The 21,482-nt window shown below is 36.2% G+C and overlaps 1 protein-coding gene across 2 annotated transcripts in view; it reads right to left on the minus strand.

Moving 5' to 3' along the window:
- Positions 1 to 12,445: 12,445 nt before the first annotated feature.
- FGF10 (fibroblast growth factor 10) overlaps positions 12,446 to 21,482 on the minus strand; it is a 64,413-nt gene continuing 55,376 nt past the window's right edge. For both annotated transcript variants that reach the window (XM_032676265.1, XM_032676266.1), the window contains exons 3-4: positions 18,391 to 18,494; positions 12,446 to 14,598 (exon numbers count right to left, since the gene is read on the minus strand). In XM_032676265.1, coding sequence (XP_032532156.1) covers positions 14,401 to 14,598; positions 18,391 to 18,494 — 302 coding nt within the window. In that variant the 3' untranslated portion in view covers positions 12,446 to 14,400. The remainder of the gene's footprint in view (positions 14,599 to 18,390; positions 18,495 to 21,482) is intronic.

The raw sequence follows: 21,482 nt of genomic DNA on the forward strand, positions 1-21,482 counted from the left end.
GATGCATAAGCAACAAAACAAGCATGGATTTTCTTATATGCTATGTTCCTGCAGCAAACTATTGTCTTAATGATTAGATGAATAATTTTCAGTCTCTTTGCAGATTCAGTGGAAATGAGTATGTTAACTTTTATTCAGCAAATTAGGCATATTGATATTAGGTTCTTTTTTTTTAATCCTTTGGATTCTTTGGGAAACATCTACACACTCTATATTAAAAATCATTGAATTAAATCATATCCCTGATACATAGCATACAAAATTGCAATTATCATCAGAAAAGCATATGGGACAACCCTGTGGTATATAAACCAGCCAGTATTATATAATTTCTGCTACAGGATTTGTGAAAGAGAGAATGAAGGCATTGTAATAGCTAATAGGTCTCAAAGGAAATGTAGACCTTATGAAGTAAATTAGATTTTCTTTAAAAAGATAACGAGGTTGACAGATAAAAGTAACCGTGTAGATACACTACATTTTATAAACTTTCCATTAAGCATCATATCATATTGCAGTGAAAAAAAAAAAATCAACATTACAAAGCAGCAGTAAAACACATGTTAAATGATATTCCGATTGGCAAAAAGCAGTAATCACAAAAAACCAACTGAACAGACAGGAGTTCCATATTAGACCTGATGTTATTCAGGGTTTTAATTACTGCCCTGGACATAAACATGATTTTCTTACATATCTGTACAAACTAACTTAATAAAAAAACATTCTGTGGCAGAAGATGAACTAATTTCATGCTCAGACTTTTAAGTAGGGGGAAAAAACTAGAAATAGTTATTTGCTTCTGCATGATATGAAGAGACTATAGATGCTGTAGAGACTCTAGAGACTCTAGAGACATAGAGACTATGCTATAATAGGCACTATAGATGCTGCCACAAAAAAAAGAGTCTTAAACATTAACAGAGGAGGAGCAATGTGCCTTATGCTGAACGACTGGAACATGTTTTTCTATTTCAAAACATAGAGTGACTTGATTTTGATCATTTACAGAGAGTAAAACACTAGCTATTTCTGCACTTTAGCTACAGTGGGGAAAAAAGTAAAACAAACTAAGATTTGCAAATTTTATATAAAGCAGTAACTAGGACAAAACTGGACTCACCCCCTCTTCAGATATTCCTGTCAAGATAAGATAATTTTCAGGAGGATATACTCTACTTGAACACAAATTAAGCCATAGTAATTTACAAACTGGTTGAGAAAATATAGCCACAATAGAGAAATTTGTGAAGATGAAGAGATATTCCCTTCTAGTTTCATTCTTTTTGAGCACATGAAGAAAGACGATAATTGTCTTTTTGCAAGTGCAATTGCTGAAAAGTTCTATAATTGAATATGTATGAAAAACTACCGTTCAAATAATTACTCATGATCAAAGGCACAACAGTCACAAGAGGGTGGAAGCAGTGGTTCATTAGACAGTATGAAGTGTTTGTAGTGAATGATTAGAATGTTTCTTGTACTGATGGAGTTCTCATGATCACTGCACACAGTATGTCGAAGTACAGATAATTGCACTAAACCAGGTCTACCACTCCACTGTGCAGCCAGCTTCCTGCATTTCCTACTTCAACTCTTCTTTTGTCTTGACTTCATTATTTTTTTCTGATCTTTACTCTCCTCTGCCTTTTATTGGTCCTTCTAGGAAGCAATATTTAGAGGAGAGTAGAATGTTTACCTGAACATATGAAACATTGACTACGTGAGTTCTATCTGGTCCTTTTTCACCATGTTAACTACTTCCATTACTGCTTAAAGTTGCCATTCTTCCAAAAAGTGAACTCTGATGTGTGACAGCTGAGAAGAGCTGCCAAAGTGAAGAACTTCTTCTATTTTAATAAAGCATGTTCAGTGATAGAGATCTGGTTTACCGTGCATGTTAAACTGTCTCAATGTCCCCTGTAGAACTGACTGGGTTGGCACAAGTAAGCACAAACTTCTGTATACACCCTTAGCCAATGCTGTGGTTTTGTACAGTACTGGCTTATACATTTGCAGGGAAGATTTAGTGTGAGAGTGTGCCTTGTTCAGTTCTACCTAGGTGGCAGGAAATCTGTTGTGGATTTCACGCTCAATAAAAAAAAGACAGGAAACGGCACAAGATTTCTATGTATTGCAATAGTACTGCCAGCAGTCCTCTGTTTAATTAGGGCCATCCTTTTTACATGGTTCTTGTTTAAAATGTGATCTGGCTCATGTTAAGAAAATTCTCCATATTTATATAAAACACAATAATGTTACCAGTAAAATGTTTACAGTGTGGACAATCTGTGAGGAACTGAAACAAACAAAAATCACATTTAATTTAATATTTAGAACCCAATAGTAACTTGCTTGGAGTACTGATTTTGAAGAAAATTTGAACTTCTCCCTAAGGCTCAGGCACTGCCCAAAACTTAAATTGAAACTTTGCCGTGAGGTTCTGCAAACTTAATTTAACTCATTCTTTCCAATACTCCTTATTACCACTGCTGTTCTTCCATTTAAATTTTTCTGTTGCATTTGTGTTACAATGCCTGTCCCAGCCTATTCTTGCAGTGATCCCCTGTTCATAAAACTCCTTATATCACCTTGCCACACTCAGGGCATACCTTCTAAGCAAAGATTAAGGCTCTAATTTTGCTCTACAATGTTGATATGATCCTTTTCATTCTATGTATCATAGCTCTGAGCTAGCAATTTGCTTAAACGAGAAGTAAGTAGAGGTAAAACATTTTCAATGAAAGTTTTGTGTGGCTCTAGCTGTATCCACCCTCCCCTTCCTGCAACTCTTGATTGACATAGATGATCCTGCTACTTCTCAACAACACTGAGCATTTATGTTGGTCATTACAATGCATTGGCAAGGTTCATGTTATGCTTCTCTGAAATAAATTTAGTATTGGTATTTGCACAATTATTATGTGTTTCTCACTAACTTTGTTTTCTAAAATAAAATAATGAAATCTTGTTTAGATACTATATTCCAAATCGGTAAATATCAATTTACTTCTAATTCCTTCCTTAACCTTTTAAGTAACAAAGATGTGCCTTGTTCTGAAAAGACCATCATGGTCACACACTTCAAAGATTATATCTTACTGCTGTTTGGCTCAGATGCCAGCTGCACTGAGTCCCCTTATTATGAGCATTAAGGACATGGCTCTCAAATCATTCTTTTATCACAGGGCTTGGTACCCATTCAACGTCTTTCTATCTTTTCCCACACATAAAGGATCAGGTCCCATTAAGACTTTCCCTCATAGGTCTTACATGACTTACTGGTCTCATGATACTCACTGTGATTGTTGCTTTTGCCTTCAATATGTCTGCAGGAATTTTGTCCACATTCCTTCCTTTGGATAGAGAAAAACAAAATCCTCCAAATGAAAATCTGTATAGTTTTTACTTTATCTTCTAATAAACCACTCATTGAATTCTACTTTTTCAGTAAGGACCATAAGTCCATCCTCCTTAATATGTATTATAAGCATGCACAATGATACTTTGATGATGACGTTCTCACCTATTTATTGTTCTCTGTCATACTCCACCATATCACTTGACAAGACAGTCATAATCATACTGGATTATTAATGTGTCTTCTCTTACCTTTTATTGTTTGGCACCTAAAACAATGGAGTTTTGATAGCAGCAGTAGCTTTATCTAATATTGTACTTTCACTATGAATAGCAAACTGATAACTGCTAAATATAGAGAGAAATGAGAAGACCTACCTTAATGACTTTGAGGTACAAGACTTCGTCAGACGGATTGGTAAGAGTTGTGAACCTTAGAGATGGGTACTACCTTTGAAGGTTGCTGATTAAGCAAACTTCCTATCTGGGCTGGAGAAGAAACATTGGTGCTCCCATGGGACTAAAGAAATAAAAAACATAGAATGAGTTTGGCAGGAAACTACCAAGCCTACAAGCCTCTGTGCTAGTGTGTGTTATTTAAAACTTCTGGATATAAATATTATTGCATGTCATATATGTTGACATAGAATTAATTAAAGAAAATGGCATTTAGAATAATGTGTATACTATATACGTTATGATATATCTGTATCTCTTAGTGCTACACTTAACTGGAAGAATAATTTCACACTCTTCTCCTTGTATTTTAGTTATGCTGAATCCTTGCCATGCTTGCAGAGTCTAAGCAGTAACAGAATAGTCATGAATATTGAATATTTTCCCTCTTTCCATGAACATTCTTTTATTTCAGAGCTTATATAAAATGGTGATAGAGAACGAGAAGAAGAAGCTGAGTGACTGAGCTCGCCTCAGTATAAATAGAGGGCTCTATATAATGCAGGTTCAGTCTCCCATTTGATCAAATACCACGCTTTCTTTAAAAATTAACACAAGAAAATATACATTAAATGAACACTATAAATTATTAAGATGCTTCAGACCAAAAACTTACATTAATTATCACAAATTTGTGGAACATATTTTTCTCTGTGAGGATGATGAGGCACTGGAACAGGTTGCCCTGAGTAGCTGTGGATGCCCTATCTCTGGAAGTGTTTAAGGCAAGGTTGGTTGGGCCTTTGAGCAACCTGGTCTAGTGGGAGGTGTCCCTGCCCGTGACAGAGGGGTTGGAACCGGATGATCTTTAAGGTCCCTTCCAACCCCAAACATTTTATTATTCTGTTTACTGTTTAATTTATATTGCTGCTAGTTAAAGCTGAAATAAGTAAAGTTTCTTGGATAGTATCCATAAGTCAACTGATAGTAGGACATACATTTTGAGGAGGAGTGGGTTCATGGAGAGGTTTATTCACTGTTGCATTACACTCGCAAGAACTGTTGAAAAATACAGCAGTTATCTACGAAAATTATCTGTTGCTTTTTGTACAAATTACTGAATGTCAAAAGGAGGTGGATATTGAGCTTTGCATATTTTAACTGTTTCTGTCAGTCTTGTTTCCTGCAATCAATATCCAGTGGAAGCTTGAGTCAGACCCAGACTGCATCTCTCTATAATGGTAAGATGGGACCAAATACCATTTTGCCAACGTTTCCTGGAAGAGTCTGTGCTCTGTTGAAAAAGCTTGAGCTACTTTTAGTCACTCTGATTTCTTTTATTTAGAAAGATTTTAACTAATTTTTTTTCCTGTTAAGCACTGCAACACACTTGCGTAAAATAACTGGGGAGGCAAGGGGGCAACTATATGGATCTGGGTAATTTTAATAGGATCTCTACATATTACTGGCTTGAGTTTGAGCCTGTTGGTAATAAAGTTATGCCTGCAGATGATTATATAGTGTTTTTCTACAGATTCAGTAGATGGTTAATAGAATCATAGAAAATATTGCTATAACGAACTTTGTAAGAGATCTGCTCCATCCTCCTGTCTGTGGCAGAATCAACAATGTAAACCATGCCTGATAGCTTAAAAATCAGTAAGTTGTACAATTATCCAAATACATTTACTTCGGACCTCTTAGTGTTAATACAGTTTTTCCAAATATTCAATTTAAATTTCCCTTACTTCAGTTTGATAATTTTGTTCTTGAACTATCTGTGGTGAAAATAGGGATATTCTAGTTATTAACATAACAGAATTGCCAGCTGAACATGTATCAAAAATCAATGCAACCAGTTTTGACTGGTCTTAACATATTTGAAGAATTAATTTAATTTAATGTTTCTGAAAACAGAACAACTTCTTCAGTAATTTTGAGGTTCTGCTCCAGTACTGCTTATGTGTTGATCTTCATAAGGCTAGTTCCGGTGTGGGCAATTTTTAAAAGTCTAGAAGGCAAAATGGAATTACTGACATGTCAAATATAGTATGAGAACAGCCACATTGTGAGAGACTAAATCATGGTGTCATAAAGAGTCATAGAATGGTTTGGGTTGGAAGGCACCTTAAGATCATCTAGTTCCAACCTCGCTGCTGTGGGCAGGGATGCCACTCTGTAGACCAAGTAGCTCAGAGCTGCATGCAGGGCAGTCTCAAACACTTCCAGGAATGGGGAATCTACAACCTCTTGGGCAACTTGTTCCAGTGCCTCACCAACCTTATAGCAAAGAATTTCTTCCTAATATCTAATCTAAACCCACTCTCCTTCAGCTTAAGGCCATTCCCCTTTTTATTTCACTACATGCCCCTGTGAGAAGTCCCTCTCCAGCCTTCTTGTAAAGTTGTCACCTTTAAGTACTGGGAGGCTATGCTAAGGTCTCCCTGGAGCCTTCTCTTCTCCAGGCTGAGCAGCCAGAACTCCTCAGCCTGTCTTCACAGGAGAGATGTTTCACCTTTGTGATCAACTTAAGGGCATTTCTCTGGGCTCATTCCAACAGAACCATATACTTCTTGTGTTGTGGGCTCCAGAGCTGGACACAGTACTCCAGGTGGGGTCTCATGAGATCAGAGTAAATGGGGAGCATCATCTCCCTTGACCTGCTGGTCACGCTTCTTGACGAAGCCCAGGATGCGGTTGGCTTTCTGGGCTGCAAGCACACGTTGTCCAGTCATGTCAACCTTTTCATCCACAAATACGCCCAAGTCTTTTTCTCCAGAACTAGTCTTGATCCATTCTCCACTCTGTCTGTACTTGTGCTTGGAATTGCTCTGACCCAGGTGCAGGACCTTGCACTCGCCCTTGTTGAACTTCATAAGGTTTGCATGGGCCTATCTTTCTAACCTGTCAAGGTCCCTCTGGATGGTATTCCTTCCCTACAGCATGTCAACCACACCACACAGCTTGGTGTCGTCAGTGAACTTGCTGAGGGTGCCCTCAATCCCACTGTCCATGGCACTGACAGAGATGTTAAAAAGTGCTGGTCCCCGATGAACACCACTCATCACTGCTCTCCTCCTGGGACGTTGTCTGCAACTCTTTGAGTGTGACCATCCAACTAATTTGTTTTTCTACAGAGCAATCCATCTATCAAATCCACGTCTCTCTAGGTTAAAGAAAAAAAAAAATCATCTTCTAAAATGTTTTGCCTCTATCAGTGAGCTTGAAAGGGCAGCCAGATGGATGAGCAGAAGAACAGAACAATTTTATAGTATTTCCTTAGAGTACACTTCCAAAGTTCAGCACTAAGAAGCTCAAGCACTTCCTGGGCCGAAACCTTGTGCCTTGTATTAAAAGTTCTCAGTGAACAAGCTGACAAACTTGTTCACTGAGAAACTAAGTGTCTGAAACTCACTGAAGTTCTTTATAGCAAAATAGATGACAAATTTGAGAAAAATCTAATAAATGTAGGGCCTAATCCTAAAGAGAGTACCTGTCACATAAGTGCTGAAGAGTAGTCTGCTCTTACATCTGATCCTGTGTGTCACAGGCAGTTTTCAACAATGTCTGTTTGCAAGGTGCCACATGAGAATTTCCACTTGACGTTTTTCACAAGTGAATTTTCATCCTTAGTTGCTATACATAGGATGTGGTGTTACAAACTTCATGCTGTATTGCATTTCATCTGTAATGAGGAAAAATTGCATTTGTGTTGGCCTCTGACAAGAATTCTAGGGAAAATGTTACAAGAGTGGAGGAGAAGAAACACAAGATTGCCATAGGTGACTTAAACTTGGTCTCTGTCACTTTCTGACTGCAAATAGAATTTGTTTCATTATACATCTGTACATGTAATCAGATTCAAGTTTGTTGTGACTTTAATGTGGAGCATGGTTAAGACACTAGAGCAGTAAGGGCAGCAAAGGGCCAACCACAGCTTCTGTATGGCTTCCACAGTTTGGAGGTTCAGGCATTCATTTACAACTTGATGCTGGCTTTCAGTGTGAATATAGGCTGAACCTTGCTGCAGGATTTTGTACTGAAGCTCTTTAGCCATTCTGACACTGTACCTTCCTACTGCATCTCCTAATTACCATAGAAATGTAATAATTACAGCTATCAGCATGACTTTTCTCTGACAGTATATCGTTCACTTCAGAGCATTTAGGAAGCAATTAGTTAAATAAATGAATGGATTAAATCTTATCTGTCTCTGTCAGGCAAAGGATACAGTACTCATTTAACATGATAAGCAGAGCCATATCTCTTCTTCCAAAGCTGAAATCTTATAGCTTAATTTATATTTAAGTGAGCACAAACTGCATGCTATATCAGTAGCACTTGGTGAGTTGCACTGGCTGACAATAAGGAAGAGAAAGAGACCGATCCTTCCTTTACAAGATTGTTGATATCTTCATCATATTTCATCATAGAAATAAGATTCAGTCAGATACCAGGATAGGTCATGTATTGGCTACCATTTAAGAAAAGTAATGAAGGTTGTAAATACTAGTGCTATATCCTTTCCTTATGTTTCCCTTTCCTTGAGTGAACCACGGAAAAAGAAAGAAGCCGGAACATATATTTTCATTTGCAATGTATCTTGTACACAGTGGCTGTTAACCTAACCTATCCTTGCAATGCATATTTAACTTTTGAACCTAATTTGCATGTTTACTAGTAAGTATGTGTGTAGTTTCAAGGGAGCCAAGGGTTATCAAAACACTACTGTATCATCAGATCTCTGTGTCATTCTACATGGAATGAGAAATGAGAGTCTTATGTTTGTGGTATTAATGACAGTGTACTGCAGACGCCAGTAGTGCGAGCTACCTCAGTGAACCATTTATGAATCTTGCTGTTGTATGGCAAAGAAGGAAGAAATCACAGGAAATAAGCATAACTGGACATACACTGCATAGAGTAGTATGAGTGATGTACATTTTTGAAAACACAGGCAAATGAGAATTCAAGAGTATTCTTGAAGATAGTATACAAATTAGCTGGGCATTTTGAAAATAATGTAGCAGAGAGGTTCATTTTTCATTCCACTCACTGAATAAGTCAAGTTCCTGCATGTACAACATCAAATGTTGATTTTTTTTTTTAACTATTTATATCTAGAAAACAAGTGCAGAAGCAAGAGAAGATCAATGTTTAACTCGACTTCTGCAAAGACTTGTAGCAACTGAAAGGGTTAAAAGTTCATTAAGAAATTAGTAAAACAGGTGCATTATCAAAAAAATCATACAATTTAAACAAAGTCATAGAATAGTTTGAATGGTTAAATAGTAGTCGTCTGAAACTTGGTACACACACTTTACTTTTCCGTAGTGACAAAACCCCTGTAATATCTTGATTCTTCATTTATTACATTATCACAAGATAACCAGAGAGTCTGAGCTTTGATGTAAATATAGACTTTGTTTTTATTATACTGTGATAAATTACCTATATCAGTATCAGTCCCCTAAATATTTTGCACAGAACTATACAGTTGGGTACTTTGTGTGAGTTTTTTTCAGATACTGCAATTCTCATAGCCTCATATTTGGACGTTGGTCTGATAGGATGTGTATTTCTGATATCACCACCAGCATATCCATTTATCCATTTACATGTGTGATTACCCACTGACAGTGGGATCAAGTGCACCCTCAGCAAAGTTGCTTATGACACCAAGCTGTGTGGTGCAGTCGACACGCTGGAGGGAAGGGATGCCATCCAGGGGGACCTTGACAGGCTTGAGAGGTGGGACAATGCAAATCTCATGAAGTTCAACAAGGCCAAGTGCAAGATCCTACATGCGGGTTGTGGAAATCCCAGACACACCTACAGGTTGGGTGGAGAAGTGATTGAGAGCAGCCTTGTGGAGAAAGACTTGGGGGTGATGGCTGATGAAGAACTTAACATGAGCTGGCAGTGTGTGCTTACAGCCCAGAAAGCCAATGAAATCCTGGGCTGCATAAAAAATAGCATGGCCAGCAGGTCAAGGGAGGTGATTCCTCCCTTCTACTCTGCAATTGTGAGAGCCCACTTGGAACACTGCACACAATTCTTGTGTCCCCAGCATAAGAAGGACATGGAACTGTTGGAGCAAGTTCAGAGGAGGCCACAAAGTTGATAAGAGGACTGGAGAGCTCCCCTATGAAGACAGGCTGAGAAAGCTGGGCTGTTCAGCCTGGAGAAGAGAAGATTGCATGAAGATCTCACAGCAACCTTTCAGTATCTGAAGGGGGCCTACAGGGAAGCTGGAGAGGGACTTTCCATCAGAAACTGTAGTGATAGGACAACGAGTAATGGATAAAAATTGAAAGAGGGGAAATACAGCTTAGAAATGAGGAAGAAATTTTTTACTGTGAAGGCAATGAGGCACTGGAACAGGTTGCCCAGAGAAGTTGTGGATGCCCCATCCCTGGCAGTGTTCAAGGCCAGGCTGGATAAGGCCTTGAGAAACCTGGTCTAGTGGGACGTGTCTAGGCCATGCTAGGGGGCTTGAGATTAGATGATCTTTAAAGTCCCTTCCAACGCCTTAATATTCTATGATGCTATGACTCTATGATTCTATTTCACCTTAACTAAATAGCATAAAGTGGCACCACTAAAGATCCTGGTGCAGATTTTCAGGAGTGGAAATTCTCCTCTCCTTCTCCACAGGAACTCAGAGATCACTGCTCTCATATAATTTACTTGAGGCTTTGTCATGGTTCCTTTATTTCGGCTTTCACAGGAGCATATTTTCATACACCGTTTGGGTGGACAAAAGACATATTACTTTTCTTTTTTTTTCTGGGATTAGCAAGTGAAAATACATGTATCAGATACCTGAGATTCACCATGCTTCATTAGAAAATCCTAAACTTATTTCAAGAAAGCTTCCATACAGTTAAACATGGGATTCAAATAGTTGGGAACGTAAGCACAGTTATAAATAATAAAGATCTAAAGCCAATTAATTGTTCATATTCTATTTCTTGCCTACAATACCATGGAAAACAACTTTTCTTTGCATCAGTTACTTGAAGTTCCACTGAAATTGTTTCAGTGTAGGATCTGTTTCTGAAAAATACCATCAGTAATCAATTAGACATTGACTAGCTGCAGCAGAAAGTGTTTGTTGTGTTGTATTTTTCTTTCTTCAACTTAATAGGAAACTAGGAAGGTGAATTCTGCCCCACAGTTTAACTTACCAGATTAAATAATGATACTTGACATTTCATAAAAGGGGTGTCTTCATGATTAGTTTCAAGATTAAACAGTTGAAACAGTTATGACTGTGTGAATAGAGACAATCAGTTTCAGGAGGGGCAGGAATTACAAAGTTGTGCTCATATACTTCTAAAGCTTACTAACCTTTAGTGAACTTTATAACCTGAAATGTATTTTGCATGAAGTCTTATATAAAATGTAACTATTTTTCCATATCTAAAGTTACTTTAAAAATATGAATACATGCTCTTCTTCCTAAACCCTTCATTCTTTCATCAAATATATGCTTCCTCTAAATTCATTGCTTTATTCCACTGTATAAAACTAGGTGGATTCAAATACTTACAGGAAGAATCTGAAGCATTTGGTTGTTATTAGTGTAGAGATAGTGGACTCACACATACAAAATATTCAAAATACTCAGACATGTTCAAGTGATTTTTGTTTTGTTTGGGGCCTATACAGCATGAAACCACAGCCTGTAGTACAACAGATCTTTTAGCTTTTTATTTTTATTGTGCAGTATAATTTCAGATTAATAAAACAAACAAAGACAATGCTTTTATTCTCTAATCCCCACATTTTATTATTTTTATTTAAATATAACATACTATACATTGTTGCTCAGTGATTTTTGTATCCCTTTTCTTTTCTAAACCCCTTTCCCTGTTTTCCTTTTACTCAGGAGTGTCATGCTGAGGGTGACAGAAAACAGAGCTTATGTTTGAGGATCTGGGATACTCTAACGTCTGCAGTTTGCTCCCACTACAGTGGGTATTACAGTATACCAAACACACAGGAATCATTGATTCCTTCAAGCGTTTTTCATTTTGCTTAATTTTCAGAAACCACTTTTCATCTCAGAAATGGCTCCTGACTCGCTTTGGAAAAGTGATATTTTCTGACCTTGTCGTTTGAGCAGCATAGTGTTTTGAGTACTATGATAATATTTATGCATAATCCTCCCCTGACCAAGTCATCTAGGTAATTCTGTCTGAAGAGAATTTCATTTGTACCCTAAATGTTCTTTAAGAGGTCATTCAATACTGCATTCGTTCAAGCTCATACTGAAGATTGGTGGTCCACTATGACTTGTCCGTTTTAATTACTGATTACAAATCTAAACAACAGAAGCTCATTTTTATCGTAGTAATTGTTTTGCTGTGAGCTGCAACTACCTTTAGAATCTGAAATTCTTATTTCTCTTTCTAGAAAAATGTCATTTGTGAAGAAGAAATCTGGAGATAAAGTACCATGCAATACAGCATCAGCTATTAACTAAAAATATGTTGTCTCTCAATGAATTCCTAGTTTTAAAACAGCTGACTTTATTTAAGGACAGGAAATACAACCATTTTGTATTTTATGGGGAAGCATTTTTTTTTGCCTTTTTTTTTAAAAGAAAACCCCAGCTAATATTTAAATAACAGATTAAGATTGGAGTGCTGGTTAAACATTGACTTAAATAAGTTATAGAAGATTCCAACAACACCAGGCTTTATAGAGGTTAAACATTTTCAAAAAGACACATTAAGCAAGGCTCTCCTTTGTACCAAAATACAGTCTCCAAACAATAAAAATAAAACCAACTTTTTCACAACAAGAAATATTGAAGATAAACTGCAGCATCAATATAATCTTATAGTTATCACTTAAAGTATTTAAAACAAAATAATATTATACTACTTTTGTTTCTTACTAAAGACACTGCAAAGGCTTATTTATTTATTTAATGGAATACAAGGTGAAGACAGTGGTACAAATTGTTTGATGTACTGTTTTCTATTTATCTGCTCTAACAAAATGAATCTCAATATGGTTACAATGGTGAGCTATCCAGAGCTCTCTAAAATTAATGAGTAAAGCAAAACATAAACCTTATGTACCTTTAATTGAACAGACTTCATATTATGCTTAACTTTATTATACTGCAGTTGCTCAAGTTAAGCCATGGGACTAGTAACACTTCATAAAAATGTGCTAGATGTTATGTGTTTTGAGCCTTCAATTACTGTGATGGTTATGAAAGTCATGTTAAAGCTGGAAACCAGCACAGCTTTTCAGTTGGCTCTCATATATAATATACATGTGAGTAATAATCTCTGAAAAATGCATGAGCACGATTTTGGATCTTCTGTCTCTCAGTCCTGAATTAGATATTGCTCTCACTATATGCACGTGATTCTACGAGTTGGTACCAATGGCAAATAGGTGAATGAGAGCATTATCTGAAAAAGGAGTGAAGGACTGTGTTGCCTTCTTGCTTAGCTTTCAGAGGCCAAATGTTATACTTAGGAATTACACACTAGTGTTTAATTTTAACATTTGCAATCTCAGTGACTGTAACAGGGCTGTCCACATCTAGGTTCCAGCCCAATGTGTGCTACAGAATATCACGCTGATTGCGATGCATTAGATCCTAGCTCCAAACTGAAATCAAAGTCACCTGAATATACACACAGATGCATTGACATCCAAGTACAGATGTGGTCCCTCCTCTCAATTTCAAAATAGCAGAAAGACCCTTTGAACAAAGTATTTCTTGAAGTTTGTTCTTGAGTGCTTATAACTACAAAAATTTCTCCAATATAAAGAAGCCAATACCATAAATCCAAGCACTGCTTGTTTGGTCTTTTGCTTAAGTGCAAGATAGTCTAGAAAAAAGACGGAGTATACACTTTAAATTCTGCCTTTAAAGCCTTGTCTAATACCTATTCTCAGAGTACTTCTGAGGTTTTGACATCTTACTCTATCAACCTCTCTGTGAAGTACTAAGAAAAAGGGAAAATAACAAAGAAGCAAATGAGGAAAATATTTCAAATAAAAAAGATATTTAACATCCTATTAAATAAATAACTTAGAGAGAAATAAAAAGAAACAAATTTAGAACATACAAGCAAACCATACTATTCATTTTGTTAGAACAGTTATATACTACTTTGCTTATCCTATCCATTCTTCCAAAAGGCTTCTCCAGAAATGTCATTATTTGTGCATATGACCCAAGTGCTTCCAGTAAATGCTTGCGTGTCTAACTGTTCATTGAATCATTAGGCTTGAATGAGCAATTAAGGACTTTGATATGAGTTAGTATTCCATAAATAGCATTCCCCATGAAGATCACGCAACAGATTGTCTTATGTCCATCAAGGTCTGTTGCAGTGATTAAAAAAAAAAAAAGTTCACACTGGCAATAAATTCCATCCCCTTTGATCCAGCTTGCATTTTGATTATAAGATACAACAACAAACTAAATAAAGGTATTTCATGTGCTAGCAATAAGTACAAAACCTTCAAAGGCTTCCCCTGCTCTCATTTCAAACATGCAGATAGATGTCTGGGCTCTTTCTCTGCTTTTACCCTTTAAGAGAACTACCAAATATTCTTGACATAACAGCCTTTGGTTCAGTTTCATCAAAAAACCAGCTTGTTCATCTATGACATGACCACCATGGGAAGAAAGTGAGCAGAAGTGTTTTTCCTTCTTGTTTTCTGTCCTCTCTTTGTGGTTCCCCTCCCATTCAGAGCCACAAACATTTGCCTTCCGTTGTGCTTCCAATTTAAGGATGCGTACGTGTTATATCCATTTTCTTCTATTCTTTCCTTCAATTTGCAATCACTATTAAACTCCTTCTGTTAAAAGAGGAAAAAAATACACAAATTCAGAACAAACATAACATTTCAGAATTGCAGCACATTGAAGGCAAATACTTTCTAAAAATATTTTGAAGATTTTAGTGTTCACTGACACTCCTTTAGGATTCTACAGTGTATTTAAATAAAAGTTTCACTGTGTCCACAGTATTTAAAGCAAAATCAGTTAGACAGCAAAAAGTGAAACTAACAAAAGATATAATTAGTTACTCAGTGCATAATTATAGCAGTGAAATGATATAATTTAGTCAGAGCTGAAATTAAATTTCTGTGTTAGAATATGTCAACAATATTAAATCAAGTTCTCAGTCATAAACTCAAAAGTATAAGGAGGTAATCTTGAAATCATTAATCATATTTCAGTTCTAACAAATATAACCCTTAAATATCTTGAACAAGATATTGATACCATATGTTAAACAAATAAGTATGGTATAGCCGTACTTCTTATTTAAAGTAAGATCCTTTAAAGCACACTAATCATGAAATAGGGCTTTTTGAATGGGTGCAAATACTGTTATGCTGCTATTACAATGAATGTGAGGCCTTTTTACCTTGTTTACCTGAAGATGGGCTTAGCCTAAAAAAGAATCATGTATGATCCTGCATCTTATTGACTAAAACAGCTTGAAAGTAGTTTTTTCCATAGTACCAGGGATTAAGGTTTTCTGTTTTTAAAGGAGAACCAGTTGTCAATTTGTTAGAAGGAATAAAAAATACAAACATGTGGAAGCATGTTGTTAAATGCACTTTTACACAGATCTACTTTTCTATACTGAAGCCAAGAATGCTTTGCTTTCATAAACAAGTAATTCCTACATACAAATCCATCTAATTTTAACAAACTACTTATATTCCATTTAGAGGTCTTTTAAAAGTGGAATGATTACAACATAATTAAATTAAAATGAAAAATTAGCATTTCGTTGTTTCTGCATTTCAGAAAATAAGATGTCATTTCACAGCTCAGGCAGAAACATGTCAGAATCTCAGAGTATGATATACTAAGTGCATGTACTATTTTTAATTTATCTATGAACAAGACAAGAAAGAAATCTGAATAATAAAACAATTTTCATGGTACAGTTAAGAATTTCAGGGACATTGTATCTTTTATTACAATCAACATCCCTAGATATTCAGGTAATACACATATAGAAAGTATCCACATTAATAAAAAGGATATAAGACTATTGAAAATATATTTTCCATACCTATTAACTTTAATTAGAATTTTAAAACTAGTTAATGTTCAGTACTTTGATACAGTAAGAATTCTGTGTTAATAATTAATGTTTTAGTTGCCTCTAAGATCACAGAACACATACTTAACAGAATTGCATGTGTTCATGTTCATATATGCACATATTCAAACTCAGTTGTTCTTTAGGATTACTAGTTATTTAAACAATGATTGCTGGGGAAGACACTATCAAGGGAAGACTCTCTACAAAGCGACTACTGATACTGCCTGTATTCACAAAGCTATATAGATAATTTAATACTTATCTTCTGTAATATACCACCTCGAGTGTCAAGGTATTAAAAAGGCAGATCGCCACCAATCACAGTTCTAAACTGCAGTAATTTCTCCTATCTGCAGGCAGCTTATTTTGTTAAAGAAACCAAATAGTGAGTCTTCCTTCGGTCCCTAGTTCCAACCAGAGTCAGTCAAATGGAAAAGTATTTTGTAAACATAGAGGTCTTACTTAACTTGTTTTCCCAGATGCAGAATTGTACTCAAATCCAAACTTTTACCTCTATTCTTAGACAATAGAGAGAGAACAGATGATGTTGCGATATGCTTAAGAAGTCTCATTGGCAGGGGTCTGAGAGCTACTCAGGACTGCCTTGCTCATTTGAAACAAATTTTAGCATAATCCTGCACCAATGTCTATTGTACACATGCTCAAGAGTGTTTTTACAATTTTTATTGGTTCTGGTATTCATATCCATCTGCAAGCTGTCACACTGTAGTAATATGAGGCTAACTGCAAATCTTGGGAGTCTGGGAAAAATAATAACAGAAGCATTCTTGAAATTGCTAAAGTATTATGGAATAGGTTTTGATAAATCATTATGCTGTGATTTTATGATGTGAATATTGAAAAATTATCTCAGCTGGAATTAAAGAAAAGGCTTTCCACAGTCGTATCCTCCTGTCAACACTATTTCTAATACATTATGAATTACTGAATCTTCTGGCAGCAGTTTCCACCTATGGTACATGAAAGCTGCTTTGACTTCTTCTGTACGTATACAGGGTTATGGACTCTCACCATACCAGCCATGACAAACAACTTGGGCAAGAAAACTTGTCTTGGGCTTTGGGTTGGCCCATCACAAATGACTAAACTTCACACTGTAAACTGAGACGTGTGAATTGAAGATATTGACTTATGCTAAAACCATCACCTATATACAGAAGCATACCTACAATGACTATACTGAATAACTCAGGACACAGTTATATCTCTCAATAGAGCAGGACTAAGCCCTGATCATCCTGTAGTTCTGAACAGTGTAATTTCAGAAATGAAAATGTACATTTAAAGGAGTTTAAGGAACATTTATTTGTTCTGATCTTTCCTTAACATAATTCTTTGACACCGTCACAGAGTTTAGAAGGTCGCTTTTGAACCAGGAGTGACTAGCCACAGTGCAGATTTGGGAGGACAGTTTTCATTTTTTGTATGAACTCAACCCACCTGGTAAAAGTGTTTCCTTAAAAATGAAGGCCAAATGGCTTCAAGCCCCTTGAGTCTTAGTTTAAGATTAGCATTAATTCATTATTTTCAGCAGAAGGAAGAGGCTTAACCGCATCACTTGAGGATAAATCCAGTTCCTATCTGTGACCTTCTGTCTACAAAGCCTATGGATGTTCTGAACACTGAGCAACCTGAAGATTGGCTCATAACCTTTCCAGGAACTGACAAAACATTGCAAAATTACAAACCAAACCAGATGTAATACCGGAAGAATCTGGTGTTTGTGTAACCATGTAGACGTGTGAGGATACATTTGAGTTTAGTTGTTAGATTTATACATCATATTGCTCTCTACTAAAAATATTTGGATAGTTACTGGGTTTTCTTGGGTTGGTTTGTTTTTGTTTGTTTGATTATTTGGATGGTTTTCATGTCTGGTTTTTTCCCCCTGAAAGTATCAGTAACCCCAAACTTAACACAAATAAAAATATTGTATACATGGAAAATTTCCAAATGTTAACCAAATTCTGCTCAGATTAAGCATATCTGATGATATACAAGTTCATGTCTCTCTGTACTGCCCATAATCTTTTGTATTAATTAACACAGTCAATTTAAAGCTGGCTACTCTAGAAATCTTCAAAGTTGTAGTTTGATGACTTGGTGTGTTTACTCGATCAGTTCAAGTTTCCATGACTTCAAGTACACTTTATCCCTCCCAGAATTACTGCTAAATGTGACTGTAATGAAGAAAAATGAAAAACAAGCCTTCAAGACTACATTTTGTAGGACCATCTCCATTGACCTCTCCTTAATAAGAAATGTGACTGAAGCAGTAAGTATAATAAATCCCAGAATGTGTGTTGGTATGATATGAGCTTAGCAAACAAGAGGAAGCTTGTGTAGAGGAGTGAACCTGGTTTATCAGAGAATGAAATTTTGATGAACAGCTCACTTCAGCTCTAATTAGCAGTAATACACAGACAAGTGGGGTTTTCAGTAGTCAAGATAGGGAATGGTGCTGACTTCTGCAACCCATTTGGAATGTAAAAAAGGTACTTACAGAGCCGTAGACTTTTCCTTTTTTGTTCATGGCTAAATAGTAGTTGCTCTTAATAGACTTAACTGCCACAACTCCAATTTCTACAGATGTTATCTCCAATATGCCTAAAAAAAAAATTGAGCTATTTAATCACTTTTTAGGAGGATTTTCTCACTATAGAAAAGCCAACAAATCTGAAAAATACTAAACTTTTAATATTCCGGACTGACAGACCAATAAACTTTAGCAAAATTCTTCTCTAAGCAATTGCAAGAATATACATAAATATTTTTTCCATTAACATTTTGCTAACCCTGCATTCTAAACCACGTAGATACTGAAACAGCTCCATTCTTCTTAGCATAGATTTCACTAAAGTTTATCAGAAGAGACATCAGAACCACAGCATTAAATTAAATATATGGCATATGTCAATAGAATAGCATATGTCAGTAGAATACTAGATTTCCCCCAATCTTCAAAACCCTTTATAAACAACTTGTTCCTTGTAAGACATTCAGATAAACTAAATCTGTTGGTAGTACTGAGCTGATAAATTCACTTTTGCAGGTGTTGTGACAATTTGGGATACAGTAAGACTAACCCAAATGGCCACACTATCTTTGTCTTTCATATATCAGAAACATTTTGCTCCATTTGTAATAAATATGATTAATTTTTTTTTCCTTTAAAATGAACTGTTTCTGTGACACTGGCTGGTTCAAGGAACTAGTGATGGGAGATACAGTTTTTCATCTCTGTTTTCTGCCCAGGAGCATACTGACTGACTTGGGAGCAGTAGAAGTTACTACTGGGAGCAAAGGTCCCTCTGACATCTGGAGCTGCCTATCTACTGCCAAGCAGAGGAGATATGGCCAGTTACTTAAGTGGAAACTCTAAAAACAACTTCCATAGTTACACGTAATATTAGCTTGAGAATTAGTACAAAGTGCTTAGGTGGAAATAAGAAAAAGTGAACTCAGGGGAACTCTGTAATCAAGGAAATGTGAGGTAAAGAGCTACTTAAAGGGGAGGCTCAGGGTGGACCACCTTGCTCTGTACAAATACAGAGTATAGTTGTGAGGTGGGGGTTGGTCTCTCCTGTCACGCCTGCCATGAGAGGACCAGAGGAAATGGCCTTTAGCAGAGAGAAGGGAGATTCAGATTAGAAATAAGAATAACTTTTCCACTGTTAGGGTGGTCAGGCATTGGAATAGGTTGCCCAGGGAGGTGGTGGATTCACTATCCCTGGAGGTGTTAAAGAGGCATCTGGATCTGGTGCTGGGTGATATGGTTTAGTGGTTTAGGGGTTACAGTGGTGGTGCTGGCTTGACAGTTGAACCGGATGATCTTGATGACCCAACCTTGATGATTCTGTGATCTTCTATGATCTTTTAAGGGTAACTGGCCTACTGTTGCAAAGGAGTTGCAAAATAATATATTATTTTCCATATGTAAGACAAGGAGAATTATCTCTAATCTCGAGAAAAGTTGTGAGGGCTCCTTAATTAGGTGTTGATAGTCAGCTTGTATGCCATGGCTTTGATAGAGGCAGATCAATGAGTTCACAACAGCCAAGGCCTATTATCTTTGTACTATTCTTAAAATGTTGCTCATTTTCACAGCAAAGAAAAGCCAAAGTTGCCTTCTTGATTTTCTGTGAAAACATTATTACAGAGCACTGAGGAGCTCTTGAATGGGAGATCTGCTGAAGTATTTGTGCTCAAAATCAAACAGAGTTAAGTGGACTGCCTTAAGCTTTGTGGATGACAAATTATTAGAGGGTAAGAATGTGGTGTGAACACTGCTGCAACACCATAAGTGACACGGTGTTTTTTGTATTTTCCATGCCAATAAGTGATGAGAAGAATTCACTTAATTCTTTCTACAGAACTGTATTGCAGTAACCTGAACTAGTCTGGGTCCATTTCTAACACCACCAGTAACAAAACAAAAAATTAAAACAAACCAAAACACAAACAAAGAAACAAAAATTATATTGGCATAAAATGCCATTATTTTATGTTGAAATGGATTAAACTGATTTAGATTTTGCCATACTATCCTTGTAACAGTAACCATATTAGACCATTTCAACTGACTATTACACTAGCAGCTAAAGGAGAACAGTGTTTAAATAAGAAACTTATACTGAATTAACCCATTTTAAGTGTCTTGCACTTGAATGATGGAGATACAATGCTCTTCAGTACAATACTTAAAACGACAAAAGTAACCATATAATTATAGAAAATTTAGTCATTTTTTTCTGTTAAAGGTTCTGGTAAAGTTTGTTTGCAACCTCAGACTCCGTTATATTCCCAGTGGGGCAGCTACAAGTAATAAGGAGAAAAGTTACTACATTTACATTATATCCACAATAAGTAGCTTGATTATACATAGTTATGCTATTTAATCATAGCCAAATACATCAGAATTCTTCCAAACTGTTATCAGTTTGTTTTATCATCACCAGTGATCCCGGATTTATTCTCACTGAGTGTGTTCTGTGTATTTGGAAGTTGAAAAATGCATAATTTTCAATTACAATTTTGCATATTCTGCAGTAGGTTTTGGGTGGGGCAGTGGAAATTTTAATGGATGTTTTTCTTTGAAATGAATTCAATCTTGATCTGTTACCCCTTGGGTAACATGAAACTAATTTGGTATTTTGCTACTCTCTGTAGACCCCCAAGACTTCAGTGGAGTTACAAGCTAGTTACAAGTGCAGTTACACCCCAGATTTTACCTAGTTTGCAAATTATTCAGTGTTATTTACAGATTTTTCTCAGGAGAAGAATCTCTAATTTGATAGAAATCCAATAAAGGCAATAGAAAACTTTTCATTGCTTTCAGTGATGTAGACACAAATTGCAAAGTTCAGCACGAGAGCACCCACTCATCTGATGTGAATCTGCAGAAGTCTTAAGAACTTCCCTCTTCTTGAAATAGACTGAATTTAAATAAAAATAAATAAAATGCATTTCATGTAACGTTGAAAATATGTATTTAATTATTCTTAAAACACTATTAAATTCAGCAGGAATATATTAAAAAAGGAAATGGAGACATGTAGTATGAAGCTTAAAACCACAATGTTCTCACCATCTAAT

This window comes from Chiroxiphia lanceolata, chromosome Z (assembly GCF_009829145.1).
Source record: "Chiroxiphia lanceolata isolate bChiLan1 chromosome Z, bChiLan1.pri, whole genome shotgun sequence".
Lineage (NCBI taxonomy): Eukaryota > Metazoa > Chordata > Aves > Passeriformes > Pipridae > Chiroxiphia > Chiroxiphia lanceolata.